Genomic DNA, 21,065 nt, shown 5'->3' with positions numbered 1-21,065 from the left:
TTAACAGCACTAAAGACTACAGCTATAACTAGACACTATACCTGGATCAACAGGTCTCTTTGTGGCTTTTTCTGCCTAAATGTTCCAATCCAGGGTGTTTCCTTTATGGTCCCTTAGGCAAGATCCTTAACGCTACCCGCCTATTTAACAAGGACAATTCAAAACAAGAGAGTCAAGGGGGTCAACTTGGTTTGTGTTAGATGTTGCTAGGAGACCAGGACAATCTGATGAAAAGTGGGCCACTGGAACAAGTACAAGACACTCGAGGATGAGAGTGGAGAACTGAGATCTGTTGAAGTGCTACTGCTGTTACACAAGCAGCCCCAGTGTGAGAGGGCATATGCAGAGGATGTGGGAACTACGGATGTTTGAAACCTCAATCTAGACTAACACCAAAACAAGTAGTAGTTCAGTGTTCCAGCATCCACAAGAGGCATCTGCTATCACTTGAGATCAAACAGTTACTACAACACAAATGCTACGGCAAGGGATAACCAGGACGACATGTCAGAGGGGGGAAATCATCATCATCATCATCATCATCATCATCATGGTCATCCCCAAACCCCAACATTGGGAGCCAAGACCCAAGCCTCTCGACAGTAGACCACCATGACCAAGTGAGGAACCTGAAGATGTGCAGGAAGATTTGAATGCAGCGCTATTAATGATCACTACTGTGACCATAACACAGACCAACCAGCTGAAATACGCTTCAGCGACAGTGATGCTGGAGATGATGGGCTTCAAGATGAAGAGCATCAATGAGATGCATCCTCCATGGAGAAGAAGGTTGAAATGTAAATCATGTTTTTTCATGATCCATCCAACATGTACTCTCAGTGGTAGAGCATAGGAACAGACCCACCAAAGCTGGAGGCTGAACAATACTGTAAACGTATATGGGAGAAAAAGGCATGACAACAACTCTCAGTGATTAATGAACCTGAGAGCAGGACAGGATCCAGGCAAAACTGGCAAAATTGCACCAGCAGATCTCAAGACCAACATCCAATATCTCTATCCAGTGCAGTGCAGTTCTGGGAACAGCTAAAGTTCTATACAGGAACCGCAAGCACCAAGGCCTTTGAGAACCTGATCAATAAGAACTCCCAAAGGAAGGCGAGTGGGCAATGTTTTTATATAAATACACACGTAGATAGTATGTATTGGCGGTGTGGTGGTTAGCACTGTCGCCCCACAGCAAGGTGGTCTGGGTTCAATTCTCACTCTGGTCTCAGAGGCGGCCTCTGACAAATATCTCAGGGGGGACAATTGTTGTGTTAACATCCAAGGTGACCAGTGGGTAAATAAAAAACAGTGACTTAACCAATGAAAATATAATCATAAATATATATTTCTCTTTACATTATAGACTGTACAGTATTTGTGCACCGATACATCTTGTAAATATCATCTTGGTTAAAACTCTACAATGACTGAACAATTAACTGTGGTCAACAAAAATTGTCATCTCTCACAAACAACTTTAAACATGGAGAGAGGTATAATGGCAATGTTGGTGTTTAGTGTACTCAAGCAGCCCAGCCCACTTTCGCAGATGGTGACACACCTGGGCAACTCTAGTGATGTGGCAGTGTTGTAAAGACCAAGAGTGGCATGATGAACACTATTCTGGCTAATGTCTAAGCACATTATGATGTTGCCACCACGACGGCTCAGTGTCTTATCATGTGCCTTGTTTTGGTAAAGTTGTAAAGGAACTTTACAACCACTGCTGCTACATTAATATTTATTTTATTGCTGTAACTTTGGGTAAGAGAGTAATGTAGTTTCAATCATTTCTATGTCCTGTAGTACATATTCAGAATTGACAATTATTAAACTATTCAAGAAATATCTAAAAAGATTGTACTAAGACAAATTATCCATGTGGGATAATAAAGAAAAACATACATTTTGGTCAATAACATGAGTGTTTTTCTTGGCATCTGTTAAACTAATTAAAATAACCTGAATGCCCTTCACCAGTAGAACCACCTTACACAGTCCACATTTTGTACAGCTGAGTGTAATCTGTGCTGCCAGCCACCTGCTCAGACAATGCAGCACCACAGGGGACTGTACTCCTACCTAGAACCCCATTCACAAATCCATACAAAATATGGTTGCTTAAAATAAAATAGAAAATTTATTTTTTGCCATTTAGAACACTGAACTATTTTTAATGTGGTAAAGCAAGGAGACAGGTACAGTCGTTTTTAGTAGTTATTTATTTACATGTCTTTATAACATATCCATGCACTTACACCTCATCCAACCATACACTCATTCATACACTCAAATCTTCGTAAACATGGCTGCAGAATTGGCTACAGAATCCAGGGTGCGTGTTGTCACTATAAAACGCCACAAGTTATCTGCGTCTCCCATGCCCAACGTAGCCTGTAGGCAGCAAAATCAAGGTCAGACAACACATTTCTGCTGATATTTTGTTTGCCACCATTACTGACCTCAAGAACAATTCTCAAAATGTATACACAAGAAACATACCTGGTATGCAGTCTTTATGTTTCTTTAGCAGTTCCGGCAGCACTCCAATTGGTACATTCTGCGAAACTCTTCTTTGAATGCAGCACTGTGATTTGTCCAAGGCACTACACCTCTATGTTTCAAATGTAAGGAATATAATTACTACAACCAGTGAGAACACTCCCTTCTCTTAGGGTACAAAAACATCCTAACTGTACTGAAATATCATAATGCTTCTTATACTTACTGTCAAGCCACTGAAAATGCCTGGAATGATTTTTGTCCCACAATGTCCCGGAAATGGCCGCAAACCAGTGACAGCTTTAAAAAGGCTTGGTCACCCTCTTCCAAAACTACATCTAAGAGTATATCCTCAATGACAGCACGGGGCATCTGTGAAAGAAATCATAGAAGCATTTAGATATTGATTTACATAAACTACACAACATACATTCTAGTGCTGCAACAAATTATCATTTCGCACTATTTCGTATGCAACTAATCTGATATGTTTTTGATTATTCACAGATTACTTGTGATGCCCCTTATCTCTGCTTCCTATAGATGTGGCTGTGGTTTCAGGGCATGTTTTGGCTCAACAGCTGAAGTCTGTACACCTGTCAGTATCACACTGTTGACCCCTCTGTGCCTTAACTTAACATATAAGCTCTCTGCTTTCTCTATCACTTCAGAACAATAGGAACAGCTACACTTGGGATTTAAATGCACTTTTATTCATCACTGACAAAGTCAAGTCGAAATTTCAGTTATGTGAACTAATCGTTGCAGCCCTGATTAGGGCTGAACGATTTTGGAAAATAATCTAATTGCAATTTTTTATCTATAAATTGCGATTGCGATTTAAAATCGCAATTTTTTCCCCATTGTTCCACTTCAGGAAACTCTATTTCGGCATTTTTTATACAGCTCAGATACAGGGTTGCGGGGGGGGAGTGTAAAATGGACTAAATTTAAGTATTATTATTATATCGTGATCGATCGATCGCCTGTGGTTGGCGCCAGAGCGAACTACTAATTTTTTAGACGCTCAATGCGTGAGAGTTGGCAACCCTGCAGGTATAGCAACTTGGCTAAAATATGTGCGTGAGGGCGTTTGGTAGCGCATATCCAGTGTGTTTAACAAAGCCATGAAGCCGGACTTGTTCACTATATTAACGGGCATCATGTCTCACTATGAACTCCGTTACTGCCAGAGTTATTTCAGCGTGCCGCTTCGAATTATATCCATAAGGAGTTACACTTATTGCGCCTATATGCGTGATTTTACGGTATTTCGCTGCTCACCGCATACTAAAGCTGTATAAGCGCAGAGAAACACTTTTGCGTATTTGAAGATGCAGCACTGGTCGTTGGCATTTTAGCCTTACAATTATCATACGAGGCTTTGTGGTGTTTTTTTTTTAATGCTGAAGGAGGTTTGTAGTGTTACCTCGCGTCGTAGTAACAGTAGCAAGGCACGTTTTGCAGGGTACCTGACGTTGAGCAGCATCTTTTTAAAAGCCAAAGTAATTTCACAAAACTGATGTGCTGCCCCTCTTTGGTATTAGACTTTCAGTTGTGTCAGCTTCTGTCGAGCCTGAAGCCATTGTGCAACAAGTTAAAGTGCGCTGTGTTAACTTCACTTCTCCACCTCCCTGCCTCCTGCTCGGGTTTGCTCCATTCGTCCTCTGCTTGGCTCGCTCCCAAGTCACGTGACCAGTTTAAATCGCAGCCTGTGCAATTAGACAATCGCGTTTTAAAAAATCGCGAAATTATCGCAAATGCAATTAATCGTTCAGCCCTAGCCCTGATGCATTCCAATTCAAACAAACCATAGTTATCTCATTTGTGAATGCCTTATCACAGTGAGTAAAACTCAAAAATGGCCAGTTAAGCTGCAACAAAACCAAAAATACACTTTGAACTTTATTGTTCACACATTCAACCCGTTGAATTTTCCTGAGAGAAAATATTATAAATTAATACCATTCAAGAAGGGTCCACAGATTGTGTGAAGGCCAGCTTATCAGATGCTATAAATGTTTTTTTTACAACTAATTCCATTTAAAAATAAATTGGATCAGCTAAGCACCGTGATGTGCCCATTTGAAATTATTTTAGCTTTGTGTCATGTCTGTTATCTGCTTTTGTCTACAAAATTAAACAACTGAATAGGGGTGACCTGCAATAGTCGCTGATTCGACTATAGTCGACTATACCCCCTAGCCGACTATGAACGTCATATGGCGCATTTCCACTAGGGCCTGCTTGGCGCGGTACGGTTCAATACGGATCGATTCGCAACGGAACGGTACGGTCGCGTTGTGTTTCCATTAAAATGGTGAACCAACACAATGTGGGTGGAGTCACTGTTGGCGCGCGGGTTGTAGTGTCGTGATCATTTGTATGCGACCACAACACCGGTTGATGCCCCTTAACACATAGCATTATTATATCTTATCTTCATTATTGTATGTGGTTGCTCTAATTATTGATAATAATTTGGTATTACTCAAACAGGCTGAACACACCCTGCATAAAAAGCATCAGTCATACAATCAAATGAAATCAAACTTTATTATGAAATATAGATATTTAAAGTACAACATATGTAAATAATATAGTTATAGTTTAAAAAAGTGCAAAAAGCAAATTACCTAAAAATAACGTATAGCTTTATATGAAATATTTATAGTACTACAACAGGCATGAAAATGGGTCAGGGGTTAAAAAGGTGAGAAGACCGGGGGGCGGGGCATGTGACGTCATGGGGATACGGCGACGGGGCGTTGACATGTGGGGGGGGGCGTTGACATGTGACGTCATGGGTATACTGCAACGGGGGGGTGGTTATGGCTGCTGGTGTACGGGGATACAGCGACAGGTGATGCCAAATATTACGGAGCTCGTAAGGTGACATCATGTAAAAAATATAATAACGCGTGGCCACGACTTACTAACGCATGCGAACGACTTACCAACGCGTGCGAACAAGATAATTAAGTATTACTTTATATAAAGCCAGGTTTACCTTCCTTGGGCAGTCAGTTCGCGAACATCCCTGGGATCTGCTTGCTTTGCTGTGAAAAAATAAACTTTGTTGCCGCGTGTGAAAGGCGACGTTAGTATCTCGTTCCCACGCGTTAATAAGTCGTGGCCACGCGTTATTTATTTATTTATTTTTTACATGATGTCACCTTACGGGCTCCGTAAAATATAGTAAAATCCATAAAAAAATTTTTTTTTTGACTGTCATGTCAATGGATTCAATGTAAACGCAATCCGTAAACGCAAGAAGCCGCTTTCGCCATTCCGGATGGCTCAGTCAAAACCATTACGTCTTAATGAACCAATAAATACATCAGCGGCGAAAATTATTGTAAAAATACCAGGGTTCACGTGTTTTTATTTTCTAACATGAGCTAAAGCACAGGGTAGACTCAAACGACAAGAGTTTACAACTTCATCTTCAACCTTTTCAGCCCTGGCGCGAATGTGATCCTCACACGTCCCTGGATTCACCAGTTACAACTACAGACACACTAGAAAAAAAATCTTGTTTCTCATTTTATGTCACCGTTAACTACACGGGGTTGACGCGAACTTAATAGGCCCATCTATCTACCTATTTATCACAAGAGCTTGTGGTTAGACAGTGATCAACGCTGTAGCGAACGGCAGTAACTTTGTTTTACCGCAAAATATGAAAACGATTGAAACCATTAATAACCCAATTAAATCCACCCAATTAAAAATATACGATCTGGTAAATGTAGTGGTAAATGTACGATCTGGTAAATGTAGTGGTAAATGTACGCTCTTCTGACTTGTCCGCGGTGTAGCACTAGGTCCTGCTTCTCGTCCCGCTTAGCAGTAAATGAATAACATGAATGAAGAACGTTCGTATGATTGAAACGCTATTTGGCCTCTATGAAGGTTCTGGGCGGAAACTGCTGGCCACGGTGTCATTGAAATTGCCAATTTCGGAAGTGCTGTTTGCTTATTAAGTCAATATGATAATTAAAATATATACATATAATCTCCCGACCCCCCCCCCCCCCCAACAAAAAACTTCAAAACGGCGAACTTCGCCGAAAGGTGACAGATTTTCATGCCTGTACAAGCAACATTTTGTGTGCTTTTACTGGCGTCTGTCTCGCATGGTGTTCACAAGTTCGCCAAGCACCCTGAGGAAAAACAGGTGTTCTGAAAATCTGTGCTACCCCTCGAGCTGTCCTACCTTGGTCTACTGCGCATGCGCATGTTAAGATTACGTCACTCTCAGCGCACATGGCGCACACCCGTAGCGCAAAATTATAGACATATCTATCGATTCTTGCTACCATGTCAAAATGTAGTACCACAGCAGTAGCTGTACATGTTATAGGCTATATTACCTTATCCGAACGTGCTTCTAGCATTAATACTGTATGTACGATCATTTAATAGGCTATATTACCTTATATGAACGTGCTTCTGCCATTAATACTGTAGATGCGATCATGTTATAGGCTATATTACCTTATCCAAACATGCTTCTACCATTAATACTGTATGTACGATCATTTTATAGGCTACATTACCTTATCCAAACATGGAAACACTCACAAACCGTCGCGAATCGAACCGTACCGCGCCAAGCAGGCCCTAGTGGAAATGCGCCATTAGCGCTTCAAGCCGTCTTGAAAGACAGACTCCGCTGACCCAGCCACCTCAGGAGTCCCATGACCGTCAATAATTGCTGATTATACCACAGTTAGTTCCGACCCTACAATGTGATTGGCTGAGAGGCGATCTAGGAGTGCCGATATTACATGTTATAGCACTGTAACCGAAGCTCTCCATGTATTACTCCGCCACATACAGGTAACCTAGCAACGAAGCGGCGTTTACAAGCCAAACAGCGCAACTACAAACAAGTATCAAAAGTATCAAAATGAATTACACGGATTTAATTAAATCTATTGGCTTCGAAACAATTTGTTTCGATCTTAAACTGGAGGATGACATTATAAATGACCAGCCTGATTCCTCCAATGAGCCTCCAAGGTTTGTCATGCTTACAGATAATGATTTGGATGAGCTGGAAATGCAAAAAAAACGAAATTAATACCGTTAGACAAACGTCCTGGGCTCTTAACGTATTTACAGCCTGGTTAAAGAGCAACGACATTGCAGTAGATTTTACTATCATCAACAAAAATGACATGAATCAGCTTTTACGACGGTTTTATGGATCCGTCAGAAACGTAAAGGGAGAGTTATATGGCATCAGCAGCTTCGTTGGTTTAAGAGCTGGACTGAACAGGTACCTAAATGAACCTCCAATCAGCCGTGGATGGTGTTTGATGAAAGACGCAGAGTTTACACCAGCCAACAACGTCTTTGTGGGTGTTGTTAAGAAAATAAGAAAGAGCGGAGGAGACAGAACCTTACACCATCCAGCAATATCACCTGAAGACCTTGCAAAAATCTACCAGTCAAAAGCACTTGATCCCGGAACCCCGAGAGGTCTTTTAAATAAGGTAGATAACACCACATAATATTTTGATGTATAACAGTACACCATATGTACTGCTGCACCTAAAACTAATCTGAATTATTTTACCCTATAGGTTTGGTTCGACATTCAGCTCCACTTTGGCAGACGAGGAAAAGAAGGAAATAGGGAACTTCGCCGAGAATCATTTGTGATGCAGGAAGATGAAAACGGGGGGAAATTTGTCACTCTATCCTTTAACGAGGAAACAAAAAATCACAAAACCCACCAGGAGCGAGACAGAGAGCTGAGACGTGGGGCAATGTTTCAGTGCGCTGGAGAAATGTGTCCTGTCGCTAGTTTTGAACTGTACGTAAGCAAGCTGCCAGTGGATACCCCGGCTTTTTACCTGCAGCCGAAGAAGTCTGCGCACCTGTCAGACGCTGTGTGGTATAGCGCTATGCCGCTGGGTGTAAACCAGCTCTCCAAAATGTTGCCCCGAATATGCAAAGAAGCAGGCACATCTCGCGTTTACACCAACCACTGCTTGCGAGCAACAGCTATTCAGAGCCTTTCTGATCCCGGGATGGAAGCCAGAGAAATCATAACTGTTAGCGGTCACAAATCAGAAACGTCTCTGAAGAGTTACTGGCGACCTTCCCTCCAAAGCAGGAAAAGATGGAGCAATGTTTTGTCCGTTGCATGTAACCCTACAGATGATTTGGAAGAACCTCCCAAAAAAACTCCAAATGCTCAAGAATGCAATTGCACGACGTTAAAACAAACCCCCCAACTCGAATCATTTTTTAAGAACTGCACAATGGGAAGTGTGCAAATAAATGTACATAACCATTAGGCTAGCCAAGTAACATACATCAGTATAAAATTATCTCTTGTTAATAAATCCAATATCAATCGTTTTTTTTAATCCATTATCAATAATTGTTGTAATTTATTTTTAATAAATACAACTTTATCAACAGTTGTTTTTGTGTATATTTACCTCTATAATATTTATTGGGTAAGGCTGTTCCAGTGTTGTGTAAGTTTAGCAGCGAGCCATTGAATGGAACTATTTTAACTGGCGGAGTGTTTTTAACCTAACAGGTCGTATTTTCTCGTCCTCTTTTACTCAAAATCTTTCAATAAACAGCGATAATGGAACTGTGGTATAATCGCAATAATACACTCGAGGTTCGTGCTATAACGGGTAATATCGGCACTGCTGTGCTGATCTACGGCACTCGGCCTGCGGCCTCGTGCCTACGACCGCAGCACAGCAGTGCCGATATTACCCGTTATAGCACTCCCTCTCGTGTATTATTGCGTCATTATTTGCTGTTGTTGTTTAATGTTCTATTCTTTGTTGTTTACCATTATATATCTGGTTTGATTAGTAGATTCACGTATAGGTTTAGTTTCACTTTGAGCCAAATCATTCCACATGTTATCCTTTATATCAATTGTCATATTAACCATTTAATTTTTGATATTTGTTCATTAATCTGGTCACGGTGGTAAATACGTATTTTGATTGATGGTATTAGGTCACTGTGCGGAATCAGAACTTAACCCTTTGTTAATGAGACTGATTAAACCATATTCCACCTATCTCCGTTATCACAATACTGGTTCCTGAGCAATCAGGATGGTGCCCCGTTCATAATCCATAAACTAACATATGTATCCGCTACAACACCTACAGGTAATTTAGAGTGATCAATCAACCTAAGACACGTCTTTGGACTGTGGGAGTAAACCGGAGTACCCAGAGAAAACCCACACAGGCACAGGGAGAACATGCAAACTCCACACAGTAGACCAGAGCGAGAATTGAACCCAGAACACCTTGCTGTGAGGCGACAACGCTAATCACAACACCGCCAGTATATACTATCTACATTTGTATATATATAAAAACATTGCCGACTCGCCTTCCTTTGGGAGTTCTTATTGATCAGGTCCTCAAAGGTCTTGGAGCTTGTGGTTCCTGTTTAGAACTTTAGCTGTTCCCAGAACAGCACTGCACTGGATAGAGATATTGGATGTTGGTCTTGGGATCTGCTGGAGCAATTTTGCCAGTTTAAGGGTCCCAGGTCCTATTGTTTCCCCCTCTCTCTTTCTCTCTCTCTCTCTCTATATATATATATATATATATATATATATATATATATATATATATATATATATATATATATTGTAGTGTTTACAGTGGTAGCGCTGGTAATTAGGGGGCGGGGCATTCATGTATGTATATATATATATATATATATATATATATATATATATATTGTAGTGTTTACAGTGGTAGAACTACGAGAGCGCCCGGAGTCCTGCGTGGAGCCGAGTGCCGGATGGCCTGGTGGCGAGGCCAGCGAACTACAGCACTGCTCACGCGGCGCATCTCCCTCGTTTTGACGGCAGCGCGCCGTGGGAATGCTACGAGGCGCAACTCAACGCAGCGGCGCGCTGGTATAGACAGCAGCTGACACGGCACTGCAACTAAGCCTGTCACTAGAAGGGGAAGCACTACAAGTTCTCCTGGATGTACCGGAACCGGAACCGCTGAACTTGGCAGACGCCGTGAGAGAGGCTGAGCGTGTCCAGCCGATCCTGTGCTGCCCGCTCCCCACGACCCCCGTTACACCATGCAGAACAGTCGAGGTAGAGGAAGGAGACGCGCACGTGCAGCGAGTTGCGCAAGACCAACAGCTTGTTTGCTGGCGGTGCCGAAAGCGGGGACACTGGGCCCGCCCCTGCAAGGAAGTAGAGCCGGCAGGAAACGGGGCTGGCTGGTGAGGGATGGCTCGGCCCCTCCCGAAGAGACCCTCACGCCAGAGCAAGTAGCCGGCCGGCTAGGGAAACAACACAGACCCTCCCTGGCTCCGGTGCGAGGTGGGTGGCGTTAAACTCACCGCGTTAATTGACACGGGCTCAACTATCTCCATTGTTAGACCGGGGCTATTACAACAAGGCTGGGATAGGAGGTAGACCGTTAGGCTGAGATCAGTTACTGGCGAGGGTATAGAGATAAAGGGGAAACAGAGGCTACCGGTGAAACTAGGGCGGCAAACAACACATCACCCGGATCTGCATAGAAACCGGAGTACTAGAGACGCGCGGAAAGTACCTGCCACTGGAGGAATCCGAGAGTGAACAGCTGAGTCGTGTAACAGAGGCAGACTGTACTGACGCCGATCGGCATCAACGCATGGCAACCAGTGGGAAGTCCCCCTCACCCGGAGGAGCTCAACACTCAGCGTCAGGTGATGGTGGAGGACCTGCTGGGCGTCGAGCGGCACCCCAGGCGAACCGAGTGAAACTCCGCTCACTCAAAGGAGCTGAACACGTGGAACTGGTGTTCAACTGCCTGGTGGAACAGTTTTTCAGCCGGTTTGGAGCCCCAGAAGAGCTCCACAGTGACCAGGGGCGGAACTTCGAGTCCAAAGTGATGCAGGAGGTGTGCACACGGCTGGGCATCGAAAAGACGCGGACGACGCTGTTGCACTCGCAGAGCGACGGACTTGTAAGAGCGTTTTAACCGCACCCTGGCCACGCAGCTAGCTATGGTGGTGGAAGAAGTCCAGAGCGACTGGGACCTACAGCTGCCACTGGTGCTGTGGGCATGCCGGACCACGGCTCAGGAATCCAGCGGGTTCACGCCAGCCCTGCTCATGCTGGGCCACGAGCTGAGGACCCCCGTCGAGCTGGTGTTCGGGATGCCAACCAGCACGCGAGAGGACTACAACAGCCTGCCCGGGTATGTGAGGGAGCTACTGCGGCGGATAGAGGTAGCCCACCAGCTGGCGAGGGAGAATCAGAGAGGGGCCAGCAAGCGGCAGAAGCAGGCTTATGATGTGCGTGCTGGGGGGGGCGGGGGGGAAACAGCGCTCCTGGGACAGCGGTGTGGCTCTTTAACCCCAAGCATCGCAAAGGGAAGTGCCCGAAGCTACAGAGTGACAAGGAGGGACCTCACACCATGGTGAGTCAGCTCAGCGACGTGGTGTACCGAATCCGAACGGGGCGACGCTTCGTGGTAGTGCACCGTGACCGGTTGGCGCCAGCGGTCGAGCCGGGGGGCGGGGGAGAGCCCCCCGACCCTGGACACGCAGTTTATATATATATATATATATATATATATATATATATATATATATATATATATATATATATATATATATATATATATATATATATATATATTCCCTCATTTGTGCTGACAGGTGTCCATGGAGTGCAGTTATCTTCTTCAGCCAGTAGGCGTGTATCATGTCGGGGCCTGGAGCTGTCCAGCTCTTCATACTTCCCTGATCCTGTCCAGGGAGGTTACTGTGTTCTGCTCTCAGGTTCATTAATCACTGAGAGTTGTTGTCATGCCTTTTTCTCTCATATATGTTTCCAGTATTGTTCAGTCTCCAGCTTTAATGGGTCTGTTCCTATGCTCTACCACTGAGAGGACATGTTGAATGGATCATGGAAAAACATCTTTGTCTTCAGCGTCCATCTCCATGGAGGACGCAGCTCATTGATGCTCTTCATCTTGAAGCCCATCATCTCCAGCATCACTGTCGCTGAAGTGTATTTCAGCTGGTTGGTCTGCGTTATGGTCACAGTAGTGATCATTAATAGCGCTGCATTCAAATCTTCCTGCACATCTTCAGGTTCCTCACTTGGTCATGGTGGTCTATTGTAGGTAACATGAGGTATCATGAGGTATTGAGCTTGGTTTGGGGATGACCATGATGATGATGATGATGATGATGATGATGATTTCCGTCCTCTGACCTGTCGTCCTGGTTATCCCTTGCCGTAGCATTTGTGTTATAGTAACTGTTTGATCTCAAGTGATAGCAGATGCCTCTTGTGGATGCTGGAACACTGAACTACTACTTGTTTTGGTGTTAGTCTAGATTGAGGTTTCAAACATCCGTAGTTCCCACATCCTCTGCATATGCCCTCTCACACTGGGGCTGCTTGTGTAACAGCAGTAGCACTTCAACAGATCTCAGTTCTCCACTCTCATCCTCGAGTGTCTTGTACTTGTTCCATTGGCCCACTTTTCATCAGATTGTCCTGGTCTCCTAGCAACATCTAACACAAACCAAGTTGACCCCCTTGACTCTCGTTTTGAATTGTCCTTGTTGGTTAGATAGGCGAGTAGCGTTAAGGATCTTGCCTAAGGGACCATAAAGGAAACTTTAGGCAGAAAAAGCCACAAAGAGACCGGTTTATCCAGGTATAGTGTCTAGTTCTAGCTGTAGTCTTTAGTGCCGTTAAGCAAAGTGAAAGTCAAAGAAACAAACTGTATGCAAATGACTTCATGTCAGTGCGAGCTCATCAATGGAACATTGTCACACCTGTCATCTCATATGATTTGACCATGGCATAATAATAATAATAATAATAATAATAATAATAATACATTTTATTTAATGGCGCCTTTCAAGTCACTCAAGGTCACCTTACATCTCACATTAAAATAACAATAAACAGTAAACCCATACAGAGAATATATAAACAATCCACTTTGTAAAAAAATACAATAAAATAAACACAGTCAATTAAATGAATAAGCAATTTTAAAAATATGAGTTTTTAAAGCAGATTTAAACTCTGCGATTGAATCCAGCATCCGAATATGATAAGGTAGTGAATTCCAAAGGTTAGGTGCAGCATGAGAGAAAGCCCTAGAACCCACTGTGCTAAGCTTAATGACAGGAAGTGCCAATAAGCGTGCTGATGAAGACCGCAGAGAACGGGATGGGGTGTATATCTGAAGGAGATCTGCTAAATAGCCAGGAGAGAGGTTATGTAGTGCCTTAAAAGTTAAAAGCAAAATTTTAAACTGAATCCGCTCCAACACAGGAAGCCAGTGCAGCTGAATCAACAGAGGTGTAACATGATCAAAAGATTTTGAGCGTGTAATAATTCGTGCTGCAGAATACTGAACTAGCTGGAGTCTGTGAATAATCTTTTTAGGAATGCCTACCAAAATTGAATTACAGTAGTCAATGCGCGATGTAACCAGAGCATTAACTAAAACCTCTGCTGAGTATTGTGTTAAAATAGGACGTAGTCTGGAGATATTTCGCAAATGATAAAAGGCAGTCCGAGAGACCTTGCTGATATGATCAGAGAAAGAGAGTGTACTATCTAAAATAACACCAAGACTCTTAACCTGCGTAGAGACAGGTATAGTGATTCCAGCAATGAGAAGAGAACAAGGTGAAACTTTTGAGATAGTGGACTTAGAACCCACAAGAAGTACCTCAGTCTTACTGTTGTTGAATTTTAAGTAGTTCCTTGTCATCCATAAGTGTAGATCATGGATACAGGCAGTAAGTGAATCCAAAGTAAGAACAGAGGCTGATTTGCTGGACACATAGAGCTGTGTATCATCAGCATAACAGTGAAAATGAATCCCATGATATCAAAAAATATTGCCAAGAGGAAGAAGATATATAATAAATAAAAGTGGCCCTAATACTGAACCCTGTGGTACACCGTGACAAACTCTGGAAGTCTCTGATCGAGAATCCTGAATTTGAACAAATTGTTTTCTATCAGCAAGATAGGAGACAAACCATTGATATACAGTGCCACAGAGGCCAATACCAGCCAGCCGATCCAAAAGAAGCTGATGTGATATTGTATCAAAGGCTGAACTGAGGTCGAGAAGAATTAAAATTGAAACCAAGCCTGAATCAGCAGCACGGAGAAGGTCATTAGTGATTTTGACCATAGCTGTCTCTGTACTGTGTTTAGGACGAAAACCAGATTGAAACTGTTCAAAAAGATTATTGTCATCAAGGTAAGCTTGAAGTTGAGCTGCAACTACCTTCTCAAGAATTTTAGAAATAAATGGTAGGTTCGAAATAGGGCGATAATTATTTAAATCATTGGGCTCCAAACCAGGTTTTTTTAAAATTGGTCGAATCATAGCAACTTTCAGTGCAGGCGGAACTATAGCTGCAGTCAAGGAAGAATTAATAATTAAGGTTATCAGAGAAACAATAGAAGGTAAACAAGCTTTAACTAAAGTTGTGGGAATAGGATCCAGGTTGCATGTGGAGTTATTTGATTTTGAAATAAGTTCATAGATGTGACTTTCGGTTGGAAGACAGAAATCACACAGAACAGTTGATGGAGACAGATTCATAACACTCACTAGTGGTGAACTAGACTGCATACCATTATCAGAAATTAGCTGCTTATGGATTTCAGCAATTTTAGAATTAAAAAACTTCAAAAAACCAGAACATTGTTCAGTTGAGTTATTACTGCTCATATTTATATCTGAAGGTTTGAGTAATCTTTTCACTGTGCGGAAAAGAGTTTTAGTGTTCCCTACATTTATGCTGATAATGTTCGCATAATAATTCGTTTTTGCTGTTAAGAGTGCATTCTTATAATGGAGTACATGATCAAAATACATTTGTTTATGAATTAAAAGTCCAGTCTTAGAGTATAGTCTCTCTAGTTGTCGACCTTTTGTTTTTAGCTGATGTAGCTCTGAGGTGTACCATGGAGCACTATGTGTAAATGAAACAACCCGCGTTTTCAACGGAGCTACAGCGTCCAATGCAAGGGATAGACTATTGTTATAATAGTCCACTAGATCAGTAGGTGAGACAGTAGATGGATAAGAGGATTCTGAGCCAATGAAACTTAAAAGATCTTCAGGATTAACATGACGAATGTTGCGATAGGATATTGTACGGTTCACCCTTGATTTACCAGATATTAAGTTGATGTTAAATAGCACAACTTTATGGTCCGAAATGGGTAATTCAGTAGAAGTTATATTATATGGTATGATGCCAGAACAACAGACCAAGTCAAGTATATGTCCCTTATTGTGAGTACAAAAATTGATATACTGTGTTAAGCCAAAACAGTCTAACATTGCTTTAAAATCTTTAGTAAGCATAAGATCGGCATCATCGAAATGAACATTAAAATCTCCAGTTAAAATGACATTAGGAGATAATGCACTAAGTGTAGTTAAAACTGTTGAAAGTTCATTGATAAAAGTACTTGATGATTTCGGAGGTCTGTACAGGACGGCTATAATGGTAGGTATAGGTCCACAAAGTTCAAAAGCCAAAAGTTCAAACGAGGACTGTTTAGGTACAGAGACTGGTCTTACTTTCAAACTCTCGCGATAGATCAGCGCAAGACCGCCGCCTTTACCAGAAGAGCGAGGTTTGCACATATGAACAAATCCAGGTGGAGTTGCTGAGTTGAGGTGGAAGTAATCATTCTCTCGCTGCCAGGTTTCCGTCAAACAGAAATAGTCCAGGTTATTGTTCGTGATAAAATCATTAATCAAGAGGGCTTTGTTGGTAATGGACCGAATGTTATAAAGAGCAAACTTAAAACAAGTCGCGTATGCACTCACAAGTGCTCTAGGTATTGGCATTAGCACACCATGATCCACACACCGGTTAGAGCTCCTCTGATGCCGCTGTCGCGAAGACCAAAGTGCACAAATAGTTCCAGGATTTCCACCACTAAAACTGAAATTTCGGCGAGATCCGCGATGAACATATCTTGAACGCCGAAGAACATCACGATGTAATCCGAGTTCAGTTGGAAGTTCATAATTAGCCCGAAGTCGATACAGTTCCTCAGGTGAGTATTTCAGTCGATTTGTAGTGGCAACGGGGGACAGCATTGTAAAAAGTACAATCCAAAACATAATTTTAAAGTTTGCCATGTTTTTGACTGGGATTCAATCAGCAGCAATGATAAAATAAAACAATTATTCAACACCCCGGTGAGCAGCGGCAGCCACAAGCGCCAGCGTTCACTCACTCCTCTTTGCACTAATGCAATTCTTAGACAGTGAGCATTTGTTTACACAGCATTAATACATTTTTTTCAGAAACATTTATCTACCAATTTGCTTACAGAAGATTTGCTAATTAACAGGCGACTTGAAACTTGAAACTGAGCAGGACAGTGTAAACTTTTTAATTATGACAGAAAATTCAACAAAAGAAAAATGACAAGAAACCTTCCAAAATCTCATGAACTTTCATTCTTTGATTTGTGAAGTCAGTGAAGTGTAGCACTAAATAAACAGAGAACATCTGAGCTTACTGGTATCAACAGTGAACAAGCAGTTAAATCAAGTTCTTCCTGAACCAGGAGAGGAGTAAAAACATCCTAATTGCAACAAGCAAATGTTAAGCAAACATAATTAATTCAGTTATAATTGTTATAAAGACAATACTGCATCAATTTCAAACACATCAGGTGGCAGCCTACCAAGGTTTCATTTTACCCCTTTACTTTCATTTTTAGTGACAGTAAAATGCTTTTGTTTCTTTTTTTTTATTTGGTTGAATTTCCAGACTATGGACATCATTTGCACGGCCCTTATAGTTACTGGAGCACCTTTAGCGCCCCCTTGTGAAGAAATGGTGTTAAATGTCGGAGAGTGTATGTGTGTGTATGTGAGTGTGAGTATTGAAATCCAGGTCCATGAGGAGCTTTGCATCTTTAAAAACGTTATGTCTACACCCCACCAGACAACTGCAGAGACTCCAAAGTTTCATGGTTTCCTCCCACGTCCTAATGGACATTCCAGACCTGTACAAGAGCATTCTGATGGGTAACATTACTGGGTATGGCAGCTGCTCCAACCAAGACTACCACACATTACTAGAACATACTGCATATGCTCCCTCTCTGCAGGACACTTCAGGAAGGCCAGGATGGGGCGCACTGCTCTGCACAGTTTAATGTTTCCAAGTCATCTGCTCATTATTAAGTCCTCTGTAAGTTCATTGGTAGACACATTTGTATGACAAACATGACCATGGTCCAATTGTTGTATGAGCTGACAGGTGTGACAGTGTCCTATTGGTCAGATCATGCTGCCATGAAGTCATTTGCATGCAGAATGTTTCTCTGTCCTTCACTTTGCTTAGGATACCACATGAGAGACTACAGCTAGAGCTAGAAACTCACCTGGATCAACCGGCCTCTATTTTGTCATGGTTTCATCACAGCTATATTCCTTCATCACTTCTGTCATCATCATCAGTCTATATATCAGAATTCACCATACTCTCCCTCTGTGATGGCTTCTCCAAGGATCTGTCTCCTGTCCTTTCTCCTGTTGGCGGGTTTATGTGTGTCAGATGCCACAGTCTCTGACAGCTTCAAAGAGTGCAGCCAGTTCCTGTACATGCGAACCCCACCCGCTGGCATCCAGGGGACCGACCTGAAGCGCATATGCCAACGGTACGGAGACGAGCCGCGCTACGCCACCCTGTACCACTGCAGCCGCCGGCTGCCCATGTATTCAGCCTACACCTTCAAGAAGTCAGACGGGCAGAGGAGGATAGACACACCCTGGATGTATGAACCACAGGTAGGAGGAGTTTTTGTTTAATATCCTTAATTCTGTTACATGTAAATTATACAAACATAACAATGGGACATGGGTGTTATAGAACACCAGGGCCCCGGATCTCATATGCCCCAACGTTGTTCATACACACCACAAACCTGTCACACGTTACATGAATCAGTTACCCTTTATTGCCTATAGACCAGGGGTGGCCAACCCGTCATAGACCAAGAGCCACTTATCTTACTGTGTTACGGCAAAGAGCCACATCTTACATGGGCGAGTGTAGATTGTTAACCGGGGGGGGGGGGGGGGGGGGGAGTGTAAATCATTAGCTGTGAAGACAGTCAAATGCGTGTTTTCCACTACTCCGGTTTTAAAAGTATTAGCGGCTCGCTAGGCTTGTAAACAAACCGCGCACCACGAACATGTAGCGGTGTGTCGCCCCGTTTGTGCAGGTGAGCCCGCGGACCGGCTGGGGAGCCGCATGAAACCAGGCAAAGAGCCGCATGCGGGTTGGCCACCCCTGCTATAGACCATGGGACTGGGGATAGCACTGACTGTAATGTAGAACACATAAGTTATTCTGCTCCTATGGAGTGGTATAAAGTCAGACATGTGTAGGCCTGTGTTTGGTCAGGTGTTCAAGGGACACTGAGAGCAGTTGATGGTCAGTAGTCCTGCCTGAAATGTAGGTACTGATATAGCAATTACCTGAGACAAAAGGTGTTTAGTCTTTAACAAAGTATCTTAACAAGACAATTTCCATTCTAATCGGAAATTAGCTCTGTTAAGTCAACATGTGAATAACAAAATGCAAAGTTACCACAGGTGCCAGTGTAGGTCTTAATATTTATTATATTATTTTATAGTAACAATGATCAGATTTTTATGTTGTTTTTTCCATTCTTTCTTTATTATAATAATTAGTTTCTCATTTTCATCCTGAAGCTAGTGTCTTTGGAGAAGAGTGGAAACATGCAAATGCTGCCCCCTAGTGACAAGACGGACCCATCGCTCAAGAAAAGCCAGGCTCTATTAGAGGACTACGTTGACGCTGTGGCATACGAACGCGGCACACTGAACCCAGACCAGCACCAGGCGGACAGCCAAGACAAAGCTGCTACCTACACGCTCACCAATGTGGTGCCTCAGGTCGGCGACTTCAAAGAGGGCTCGTGGGCAGCATATATTGACAGAGTGAGACGTCGTCTCAACGACTTCTGCCAAGGAGTAGCTTACGTGGTGACTGGGGTGACCGTTTCTGGGGTAACCATCCGAAGGGGTGGGCAGGACAGAATGGCCGTCCCTAAGCACCTGTGGTCAGCGTACTGTTGCCCGCGGTACGATCGTAACTCACCCTACGAAGTGAGATACATGTTCCCTTCCTACGGAGCGTATGGTCCCAATGAGATAGTGGGCCACCGTGTTGAGGAGGTGCCTCTGAAGACACTGGAGAACTTCCTTCAGAACCAAATAGGAATGGAGAGAAAGGTTAAGATATTCCTCAGGGGCTGCATCTCAGAGAACACATTTAAAAGGAAGAAAAGAAAGAAGAAATAGAAATAGTGTTTTCCATGTGTATATATAAATTTAAATGAAAACAAGAACAAGCAAGGCGGACACTTGTTTAATGTGTGTGTGTGTGTGTGTGTGTGTGTGTACTGTTCAAAACAAGTGTTGTAACCAGTATTGTAATCATATAAAGTCTCATTATGTGTATGTGTCAACATCTGTGTTTGAAATGAGGTGAAGTCTTAGAAGCCAAAACTTATAATAGGGCTGTTGTATATGAACTATGAACAAAGGCTTATCTCTGACTCTCTCTTTGCACGTCATTTTCATTCTTATCATTGATACAGTGAAATGAAGCTCAAATGTTTCCAATGGTATACAAAACTTCATAATTCATGCTTACAAAGTTCACTTTCTCCTCAGTAATGGGCTATACCATTTTTAGATGTCAAGCACCTCATTCCCTCATCCAAGAACTGGATTGTAACTCACTCATTCACTCGCAGTTAGCAAGAAAGAGATTCTCCACAAGGTGGCAGCATCACAGTGATGCTTCATTTCAATAACGGTGTGTACTTGATGTTAGTGTAACAAGCTTTGAAATGAACTGGTTTGTAGGATGATTGCTAAACGGTGGTGGAGCTAGACCAAAGGGGGCGCAAGGCTTTATCAGAGGGGTCCATATACAAATGAACGAAAGGAACCAAATATTTTCTTTTAAAATTACCATTTCCAGTGGGGTGGCATTATGGTGGCCACCCCTGCCCCCCTTTGGCTCCACCACTGTTGCTAAAGAGGCCTGAACTTGTAGGCTGTTGGTTCAATTCTGGGAGCAGAACTGTAAATCAGCCTCATCGTCTCTCCAAAGGAAAATTATACAATGTTTTACATAACTTACAAAATAAAAATGGCTTCCACCGCTTTACTGTCATTTGGTGTAACAACAACCTTCTGTGGTGCTGAAACATTGCAAAAATATTTTTGGAGGTAATTCCCAACGTTACGCTGACAGTCATATCATGTGTATACTGACATGCGCACTGGAACGGCAGCACGGTGGAGAGAGGCGCGTGCGGTTGCAGGCAGTATTCTCCAGCAACAAAGCATAGCAACGAGCGGTAACTGAAGAACGAAAGTAAAAAACTCGAGGAAGTAGCAGCGATTCTCGTATGAGCTGATGCAGCAGTAAACATTACACAAGCATTCTCTCTCTCT

At 42.8% G+C, this 21,065-nt stretch overlaps 1 protein-coding gene across 6 annotated transcripts; it reads left to right on the top strand.

The window, feature by feature from the left end:
* The first annotated feature begins 16,135 nt into the window (after positions 1–16,135).
* On the top strand, positions 16,136–20,693 carry LOC143488604 (endonuclease domain-containing 1 protein-like). 6 transcript variants are annotated; one of them, XM_076987417.1, is made up of 4 exons: positions 16,136–16,606; positions 17,675–17,757; positions 17,911–18,356; positions 19,287–20,693. In XM_076987417.1, exons 3-4 carry the CDS (start codon positions 18,063–18,065, stop codon positions 19,896–19,898), a joined length of 906 nt encoding a protein of 301 aa, XP_076843532.1. In that variant the 5' UTR covers positions 16,136–16,606; positions 17,675–17,757; positions 17,911–18,062; the 3' UTR covers positions 19,899–20,693. The 6 variants fall into 6 exon arrangements, with proteins under 6 accessions (XP_076843532.1, XP_076843535.1, XP_076843534.1 ...); XM_076987420.1 differs by lacking the exon at positions 17,675–17,757 and having other exon boundaries at positions 18,124–18,356; XM_076987419.1 differs by lacking the exon at positions 17,675–17,757 and having other exon boundaries at positions 18,077–18,356.
* The last annotated feature ends 372 nt before the right edge of the window (positions 20,694–21,065 follow it).

Source organism: Brachyhypopomus gauderio, unplaced genomic scaffold, assembly GCF_052324685.1.
Source record: "Brachyhypopomus gauderio isolate BG-103 unplaced genomic scaffold, BGAUD_0.2 sc52, whole genome shotgun sequence".
Taxonomy (NCBI): Eukaryota; Metazoa; Chordata; class Actinopteri; order Gymnotiformes; family Hypopomidae; genus Brachyhypopomus; species Brachyhypopomus gauderio.
This window is presented reverse-complemented; position numbering and strand designations above follow the sequence as displayed.